Here is a 10,478-nt window from a genome sequence, read left to right on the forward strand (position 1 = left end):
GCGTACCTTTGCACTTGTTTTCAAAATCAATCGGTACGGAACCATCGTATTATTTTATGAACCGTCTTACCGTCCTTGATTTTATGGTGAAGTTGTTGTGGTTATTTTACTTACCTCATATTTGTCATTATTATAGTCCTTGTTGTATTGTCCGTATTTATTATTTTTATATTCCATATATATTTATTATTCTTTTCCTAAAAAAATATTTCTGGGTTTCATTAAAATGCTTTGCTAATTAATCATAAATATCGTTCTGGAAAGGCCGTGCATCTCTAGACGCAGTTTTGTCGGTTTTACAATAGCACCGAACCATTTGCTTCGCTCGCTCCAATACTAGTTTTTCATTCTCTGGGCGCTTTAGATGAGTATCGGAATTGTTATTTATGTTATGCCTTATCCTCGTGGAGTTGAACGCACTAAACATTATAATGAATATTTTGGCTCTGGAAAGCTTTTTGTGAAATAAAGTATTCTTTGGTTTCATTTTGGCGGGTTTAAAGTTGTGGTAGTTCAATGTAATTTTTATAGATGGTAGCATTGTCTGAGAGAGTGGCGTGGACCGCGTTCTTCATTCTAGCTGTAGATGTCCCCGATGTCCCCTTAGTCAAAAATTTTCAAAACAAGCCTTAGGGCTTTGGGGGCGACTAGTTATCCGAGTAAATTGGTAATTTTAGTGATCTGTTTGAAGGGTTAGATGAATACTTACCATTGGGACAAGAGAATGGATATCGACGTAGAATCCAGGAGAAAGCGCTTGAAAATGTTGGGTGATTTCGTTGCTAGTGCTCGGGAGAAGATTTTCGGCCTTGTTAAAGATTTACAATGGGATATCAAATCATTGGATCAGAAAGAGGTCAGAATGGCTTATTTTTATCTTACCATTGAATGCAATTTTTATACATCGACTAATTTTGATTTCATTTATTTCAGGAAATGGTTAAATGCCCTTACGATGGCGGTCACGTAATGCCAAAATCGAGTCTTCCAAGCCATGTCGAGAGTTGTAAATTCAAAAATCAATGTTACCATCCGGAGGATAAACCTTTTCCACCCCCTTCAGTCGATCCCAATTGTTCTAGTATTTTAAGAGGTAATGGTTCTCTCCCAATTGTACATATGCCAATTTATTTCCCCGAATGAGGACCTTTAAAGGATGTACCAAATTTTTCATTACTTTTCATCGGCCCATTATGATAATTTTTCATTTAATTTTCTGAAGTTTCTCTGTCTCACCATTTGTTTCTTGCAGTGGACAAGGCGCTTCAGGCATCGATCTTGAGGCAAGCAAAGGCAAAAAATCCAGCCATGATGACAGGTATGTTGATTGAAGTTAGTTTCAAATGTTCAAATGGGCTCATGAAAATATATTGTTTTAATTGAATAAATCCGAAAGTCATCAAGCTCTATGATTCTTTTAATTTTCAGCATTCTTCCTGTGAGTATATCATTTGGCCATAGCACGATATTTCTGGAGTTTGCTCGTTATATCCTTTGAAAATTTACCTTTGGTGTGCACTATTCTTTGAGTAATTCTGATTAATTTGGACAATTTTATTAGAATACTAGAATAAAATTGTTATTTGTGCATTAAAGTCATCAACGAATGCTAGGATTGGTATTTGCTATGTCGATTGTACTATAAATAGTACAAATTTATAAGGGGAAGAATGGTCATGGAAAGGTGTTCCTGATGTATGGAGCTAACACACATCTTGCCTGTATCCTTTGCGAATATTTTTGATGGTGTCAGTACTGGTAAATTGTAGGAAAGACGATTATTTAAAAAATTTTAGCTTTAGGGAAAGCCAGCATTTATGGATATTGAATATTTCTGGATGATTTATGGATAATTCATATTTTCTTTTGAGGCTTTGAGTTATTTACGGTTATCAAGTGTGAAATGAACTCCTGTCTCCTTATGTTTTAACTTATAAATTCTATTGATTCAACGGAAAAACTATAGCGTATCATTAATTAGTCCCTCTCATAACTACACTTGCACAAACTATATTTGCCAGATCCAAGCCAACAGTAGTTAGTTGGGAGGGTCACCTCTCCTAACTTCATGCTGGCCGAGGGCGTGTGAAATTGGCAACATATAAGAAACTGCCATGTTGGTAACTTCGTCTATTACTTTCTCCTTTCCAGGATGAATAACTTAATTTTAGTCGGTCATTACTTGGAGAGTAACAGTAGTTATAACTAACACTCTCAATGATTTTAACTGAAATATTTAAATGTTGTGGTTATATGATTCTTTGACAGGCCAAATTCTTTATATGTATTGTCTGTAATTGCTATGATGTGCTGAATAATATAGGATTACTTATCATCAATCTTTCTGTCTGTTGCATTTCGTTCTCACGTATAAGTAAGTTGATACTATTCAGCATTAAAAGAGTACAAAGTTGTATAATATCCACAAGTTCTCTAAGCTAATCAATTGAATTTTTTGTACACTAAGGTGATGCTTCATGAATGTGGAATTCAGTGAATTATACTAAAGTAGGAATTTACATTGCTACGATTGTCAGATCTTTGCAGAATGGGAGTAAGAAATAATATGCCATCTCCATTGTTCATTTCCCCCCTAGACATATGAGGATTTCTTTCCCTCTACCTCTTCTGTGGCATGGCATATTTTTTAGGCCTGATGCAAACTGGCTCTTCCTAAATTAGATTGAGTGGGAAATGGTCATGATATATGAATTTTCTTTGGTACAATTGAGGACCTCAAATACAGAATCCAGAAAACCAGAAATCCGGAATATTTGAAAATTCCTCTGATGATGAGTAGTATTTCGACTAGCCACCTCGTGGCACCACTCTCTGAGCCTTGTTCTGGGACAAGTAGGAAGTTAGCACACGCTATGAGCATACTCTAAAAAACCTACGAAGGGACACATAGGGATCTCAAGTATCGAGCAATAGAGCCTGAACGCATTTATAAATTAATTAACAAAATATACCATGAAGATCAGAAATCCAGAAACCCTTTGGTCCCAAGCTTTCCGGAGTTGAGGTCCTCAACTGTGCTTAAAATCCATGTGTGCTTGATGATGTTGTTATCATTTCCTTTTTCAAATTACTGTATTACTTATGGCCTTATTTAATGCCAGTGGTTGAGCTGAAGGATAATCAGAGAGGCCAATAATATGCAAAACGTTGTCTGTATAAAGAGCATGTATTAAATCTTAGTCATCCCTTATATGTTTCCTGGGATGCTGGGAAGAAAAATAATTTGCCTAGCTTTCTCCAAAGTTGTTGTTTTGTTGAAGTGCCTTCAAGGTTTGGCAGTCTCGTTGCCTGTAAACATACTGACAAGATGATGGTACATGCACAAATGCCTGTCTGCCACTATGTACTTACATTCAACTCATTATGATTATTGAGCTTCCTCAGACAAGTACCACACACTTCTTGCGTGCTTCCTAGTCTCTGCAAATGACTCGGGGGCAAGCCTGGGTAGGGAAATTGAGAAAAGTATCTCTGTGATTCAAATGTTAAAAAAGGAATTGGAATAAAATTTGAAATTTGCTCTCATTTTTTTAATAAACTCCATCAAGTACGTGCAATAATTTTAGTCTTCTAATTTTATCAAACTTGAACATGTAAGTCCACAATGGCAGGACAGGAATTGAAGGACCAATAGGTTAAAATACCTGCCCCTAACTGCTTTAGCTTTTCCATTGGCCAATATTAAGTTGAAATAATCAGTAGATGGAAATTTATATTCAAATGGTACCCCTGTGGCACCATGCAATCTCTTTTAATCCCCCCTTTACCCACGGTTTCAGGACATTATGACTAATTGTGGAAGCCTCCATTGACTACTTACTTTTAGTGTTATATGTACTTCTTTTTATTTCTATTTGCATATTCATGAATTCCAATAAGACAGTACCTCCACAGTTTCATAAGTAGGAGGAAAGATCTCCCAATCAGTGTAAGATACCTGAATATGATTTTTATGTGATAATGATGTGAAATTGTCTGCTGTTAGCTGGAAGGTTAATAAAAATTATCACATAGTTGTTGTCATAGTGCCATGCAAAACGTTGCATTTTTTCTTGGTTATTTGTATCCAATATGAGTTTATAGTTTTGATTTGGAGAAGGTCCGTTAAGGAATACATACTTGCATTTTTTGCCTGAATGATTTTAAATTATCGGAAAAAAATGTGGCTCTCAGTTCTCTCAAAAATGGTGTAAAGTCTTAACACATTGCCATTAATTAGCCATAATTATCTGAATTTAGACTGTCATGCACCATTTGTGAACTTCATTTTATTTTTAAAATATCATTTACAGGATATCCTGGTGCTTTGGATGACAGAGATGTGCCTATGACGTCTGATAGATTGATGTCTTCACTAACCTCTGACGAGAGAGCTGCTATTCATTCATATGTGGTTTCCAACACTGTGAGCTCTGGTGAAACTAAAGAGATATCTTTGCTAGAGCAAGATTTAGAAAAGAAGTAAGTCATGCACTGGTAATATTTGATTGATATATTTGTCCTTTTTTAAAATTTAATACTTTACCTCTGTGGAATAGTTTCAAGAATAAAAAAGAAGAAAAGAAAGATAAGACACCCTTGGAAAAGCTAATTGAGGAAAGGAATGCTAAGAGAAGAAAGGAAAGCAAAAAAGTTCATATAAACAGAAAGAGTCATGTTGAGGTAAGTATTGAAGTTTTTCAGTAAAATTCTGAACCCTGAAAACTTGGGGGTACTTCTCTCTAAGGAATAAACATAAAGGACCTAACATATTATTATATTATAAACATACTTGATCTATATCTATTTCAAAGTGATGCCCACATCAACTGAAGTGGTCATTTCTTCTAACAGGTTTTCTTTTTCTCATGCCAAATACTCCCTCGCTATAGCAATTGTATGTTTTTGGGTTCCATGAAAGCATATGTGTACCGGTTGAGTACATAAGATATTATTTTTTATTTTATTGTATTTATTTTTATTTTATTCTCAAACCACAGGATACAGCTCTAATTGGCCATTTTATGCCGGGGTATTTAACAAATGTAACATGTAAAATGTAACATGTACGTACACGAACAACCATGTCCTGGTCTGGGAAAACCTACCCAGGCGGGACTCGAACCCACGACCTCTTGTTAAGTAGGCGAGGACGTTACCCCGCCGCCACCAAGGCCGGCAAATTTTATGATACGTATAAATAATATATTTGGTGGCAGTGGTCATAAAAAATAAAAAGTACTTATAAAATTTGCTCTGTGTTGTTAAGGCCTGGTTACACGGTACATTAGAATGTACAAGATTCTTAACATTTTTCTGAACAGATTCTTGTACATTCACATGGACAAGATCCACGAATAGGTGGTTACACGGTACATTTTTTCGTACATTTTTAAATGCGCAAAAAATTATTTCAACTTCAAATATATATCAATGGGGAACATGCACACCTTTTTAGAAGTACTAGAATAATAAGAGCCTTACCTCAAATGTTCTTGCCGAAAATTTTGCGGATGAATAATGTTTTATAGCTGAGATATGAGTCTTTAAAAATAATCTTCATCAACTATTTGAAAACACGTGATGGAGCGTGCGTGCGTTATATCACGGCACAGTATCCACTGATGACAGATTGAGGAAGTGGATAGAAAAACTGTCTATGTAGGGACTCAAACGCAAATTTGGCGAATATAATTGCTGTTTTAACGTCAAACTTCGGATTGAGAATATATTGGGTTGCCAAGGCATTTTTGAAATAAATAAAGGCAATTGTTTGGGGAGCTTTAGAAAGATTAAATTAAAATAAGTTGATTGCAGATTGTGATCTACGTAACACACCTACATCATTTGCTTAATGCAGTAAGTGTATTGCAACATGGACCTTCAATAGAAAAACGTGTGAAAACCATATAAATCGTGTATCCCATAAAACCATATGAAGTGCCTCATCGTCTAGTACCTCTATTTACTCGCGGAGAAGTTTTTTGCTTGTATTCGAAAGGACAAAAATAAGTGGAATAAGTGGTTGATGATCCATAGAATGGAGTCAAATACATAATCTATATTGTCAACGGGATATCCTCAACGTAAGTACACTCTTAAATCAGGGTTACCGCAGGATTTTATCAAGTTACTTATTTCACTTTGTAAACAACTCTATAAATGTACCTATCATTCTACCCATTTTAGGATCAAATTATAAGGAAAGTGGCTGTTTACGAGAATAAATATTGATTACGATTAAACCACGGGGAAAAATAAGGAATCTAATGGGTGGCCGGCCTCTCGTGGCAAGGAGCCCCTAGCAAGGAGTATTCACGAAGTGTCTTTCGCCGATATCGTTCAAATTTTGTTGGATAGTAGTTTTCCATAATAAAAGCACATGTTCAAAATTTCTCGTACCCTTAAGCCTTGTGATATAATAAACAGGACATAATAAAGGCAGTTGAATTTTAGACTTGAAAGCGAGTGTGTCATGATTTCTCTCCATCCTTCTCCTGTGAATCGGCGCACGCTACAGGAATATACGAGAAATATGAGGCTTTTGGCAAGGTAAATTCAATATTTATTACTGCGATGCCCATAACGTTCGCTGCATGTCAATGCAACACCTAAAATTTCGACTCGTTTTGCAGTCAGTCTCGATTCAAAAACAGGAACTCGAGTAAATACAGCGTAAATAGTACTTGAAACTTATTTCTTTGCCTATCAAATGGTTTTTTATAACCTTTTAACGATCATTTGGATCTCAATCTTGGACAATTCTCGTGGTTCATACATTCAGCGCCTTTCCATCTGATCCTTCCTTTTACCCATCCCCTTTTCTTATGTTCCATCCTTTCGCTACCCATATCCAATCAGTGAAGTATCCAAGTCAAGCAAGATGCCAAAATCCAAATAATTATCAGAGCCGTACCTATACAAAGAAGTCGCCAATACAAGCCAGATGAACTGAATGTGTCATTTTCATAGTCTGCCACCAGGTGACTCTGTTATGAGTCCAACTTGTACGATTGTCTGAACGAAATTAGAACAGGCGTTCAGAAATTCATACATTCTTACATTTTGCGTGGTTACACAGTGCATTTTCGCGTTCTTTCTGAGATTCAGACATTCTCACATTTTCTTGTACATTCTAATGTACCGTGTAACCAGGCCTTAAAGCATGTGGACAGAAGGTAATTTTTTTAGAAACATATTTTTTGGCCATGAATTTTTGCTCAGGAGGAAATTAGATGAGGTTATAATTTTGAGGAACTTTGTCTTGACAGTCTGCTGTCTCAGAGATCTTTGCTCAGCCTACTTAATGTTTCCGGGAGTCAATGAAAAGAAATATATTTAAATATGTACGGTAATTCTCCTTTATGTTACTAATTGAAAAGCTCTATTCAGTGATGGAGCATATTTAATCTCTAATGAAGTACTAATTTTGTATATGTTTGGAGAAGAGTAATTAATTTTTTCTTTTAAATTTTGTCATGGATTTTTCTTCTTTATTAGATCATCCGAGAGGTCATCGAAAACCAGATGGAAGTTTATGTGGAATGGTTGAAGGATCAAAATATGCTTAAAACAGAAGATGTAGAGTCTCTAAAAGCAGATGTGTCAGAAAATCAGTCTGAAGGAGAAATCAGTGAATCAGATGTGAAACAGGAGTATCCATTAGTCAGTTCTCACATGCTCAATGATAGTAAACCATTTGAAAGTGATAGAAGAGAGAGGAACCGAGAGCCCAGGGAAAGCCTTAGAAATTATAATGGAAGAGATCAAAATGAATATTCTGATAGCAGAGGACAAAATTATTCACATTATAATAGAGATTCTCAATCTAAATATCATCATTCTAGAGAATCTGGAAACAAACAGTATTGGGAAAAAGAAGGTACATCATATAGAGGAGATGACAGGAAAGGCTACAGAGATCATGATCACAAGAAATACAGTTACAATGAGAAAGAAAGCCATGTCAGGCATGAGACCAAAAAATATAAGTGTGAAAAGTACTGGGATGGTGGTGCTCATGTTGTGAAAGATGTTTCCAGTGATGAGGATGGAGAGAGGGAGACTAAAGTTAGGAAAAGGTATGCAGAGAAAACTGACTCCGGAAAGAAGAGGGATTCAGGAAAAAGGCACCACAAAAAGAAACGACGACGGCATAGTAGTGATTCAGATGGTGATCGGAGAGCTAAGCACAAGAAAGATGTGGTGCATAAAAGAAATGAGTAGTGGTGCCTTGAACTAAATTTAAAAGTGTGTAATATATTTCCTATGGAATAATGAACTTTTTGTTTTGGATATTTCATTCCTATTTATGTATATGGTTTGATTAAAAGTTTCGGTGCCCTTAAAACTGTATAAGGATACATACGTTTTGTTTGCTGATGGCAAGAAAAACATTTTTAAACGTTTGACCATTGATTGACTCTCTACAGCCATTTCCTAGAATTTTAATGCTACTCAGATATCTTGCACTTGGCCACTTTCCCCACCATGAAGATTGCTAAGGGGCTTAACTCTCTGGGGCCAGACCTCATGGAAGGGGGTGCCTCCTAGTAGTAACTGCAACCAGGCCTTTACATTAGGGAATTATACTAAAGGTAAAATAAAAATAAAGGACATTCACAAACACCCGCACCCTGTAAAGGGGCAAAACACAGGCAAGTCGGCCTATGATAATTGCTCCTGTGTAAACCTATCCCTTGGTAAGACAGGAGGAAGGAAATCCCCAGATTATAATGTTATACTCTCTACGAGACACTTAACCAGGCCAAAGAGAAAAGATATTTCTTGCTTCTCGCCCATACAGGCTGGTAGCTAAAATTACGAACTCCTGAAGCCCAAGGCTTAAGTTTAAAAGAAACGCATAAGAAAGAAAGTAGATTTGGATTCTGTGTGTTGGGAAGTGGTTTTGTGAGGAATAATGTATGCCCAAATCAGTCCTCTAGCAACTGCTGTTGAGGTAAGTTTGGTTTGTCATCTCTAAAGCTTGCCCATCATTTATCTGACTTCAACTGTGCAGATTGCTATGAGGGAGGCATATGGCTTCATTTTGGTGTCATAAATTGTGTTCAAGTTATTATATTATTTGTCTAGGCATAATGGGATGAAACATCTACTTTTGCACGCAAGTAATGGTGCTTTCCTTGATATTGCAAAACTTTTATTTCGTTAAGAATATCATTGGCCATTTACTCCATTAAACTTCCCTTGAATTATAGGTAAATTTGGTGGTCCTTTGGAAGTGTTACTAAGATAAATATTTTTCTCCAGTTGAGGTTGGATATGTAAGAGGCGGCTGCCGTCTTCCTTACCTCAGTTCCCTTCCCATACCAGCTCAGCTATAACTCCTTTCCTTTCGCTCCCACGATTCCCCTACCACTCAACGCAGACAGGAAACGCTCGCATGGCCACGTAAAGGTAAGGGATTTTTCTTAAGAACGTGAGCCTGCTACGCACCTGAGAGAACAACTGAAAAACGCTGACGAGAGGGAGACAGCAGTTCGCGGGGCAGTTGATGGTTGTGAGAAAACGAAGGCAGAATAAAGTGTGATTTTCCCTGACATGTGACTTCTCCTTTTTTCGGCACGACTTTCCTTATTCTCCTGCGGATGACGAGGACGACAGTGCCCGGCAACTTACAGATATAGATAATAGAAAGTTATGGAGTAAATGTGTGTTGAAAAAATATTCTGATTATATTTGAGAAACAAACTTCATTTAACTTAATTTCATTCCTAAAGAAAGATGTATTTCAAAGTAACCCTCTATTTACTCAGCACTATATTTGTTAAGTTATTCTAAGCAACGACAAGCATTGAGTGTTAAGATATAAAAATTTATGAGAAATCCGTATTAGTAATATATGAATTTGCAGGTGAATCTTATTTGTAGGTACTTCAATTTATTGCAATAAGTGTGTTTAGGTTTTGATCGTTTTTTGTGATTTAATTGGATTCTGTACAGAAAATAAGATTCATAAAAATAAGGGAAGTTGTTATCAAAGTACAATGTGTATAAATAATCCTGATAAGTATACTGGAGGGAAAAGTTAGGACGACAGAATTTACTTGCTGGCATTAAAGATATAAATAAGAGAGTGTTGGAAAGGTTTAATTTGTGTGACTTGAATTTTTCTTAATCATTAGCATTTATTTTTCTTTCTAGAATGAAAAGAATCATTCCTTGAGGGAGGTAAATAACATTAAAATTCTATATGTGCTTGCTATTCTATAATATTCGCGTCTGATGCGGAAATGCCTGTGCTTATCGAACAACAATCATATACCCTTAAGGGTATATGATTATTTTTTCGCTTTTTAAGCAATTTATGGACCCAATAATTGAACACACGTGACACAAATATGTTCCCACCCCCCTCGAAAACCCGCTTGATGAATTCAAGCGCCCATCGACTCGATCGAATGATTCAAATAAACCTCCGGTTTTCATCAATCCCATTGGCCCGTTCATTTTTCGAG

The 10,478-nt window shown here is 36.2% G+C and overlaps 1 protein-coding gene across 1 annotated transcript; it reads left to right on the plus strand.

The window, feature by feature from the left end:
* Nucleotides 1-596: 596 nt before the first annotated feature.
* On the plus strand, nucleotides 597-9,560 carry LOC124159024 (U11/U12 small nuclear ribonucleoprotein 48 kDa protein-like). Its single transcript, XM_046534510.1, has 6 exons — nucleotides 597-856; nucleotides 934-1,093; nucleotides 1,253-1,318; nucleotides 4,314-4,482; nucleotides 4,560-4,683; nucleotides 7,501-9,560. Exons 1-6 carry the CDS (start codon nucleotides 698-700, stop codon nucleotides 8,224-8,226), a joined length of 1,404 nt encoding a protein of 467 aa, XP_046390466.1. The 5' UTR covers nucleotides 597-697; the 3' UTR covers nucleotides 8,227-9,560.
* Nucleotides 9,561-10,478: the final 918 nt, after the last annotated feature.

Source organism: Ischnura elegans, chromosome 5, assembly GCF_921293095.1.
Source record: "Ischnura elegans chromosome 5, ioIscEleg1.1, whole genome shotgun sequence".
Taxonomy (NCBI): Eukaryota; Metazoa; Arthropoda; class Insecta; order Odonata; family Coenagrionidae; genus Ischnura; species Ischnura elegans.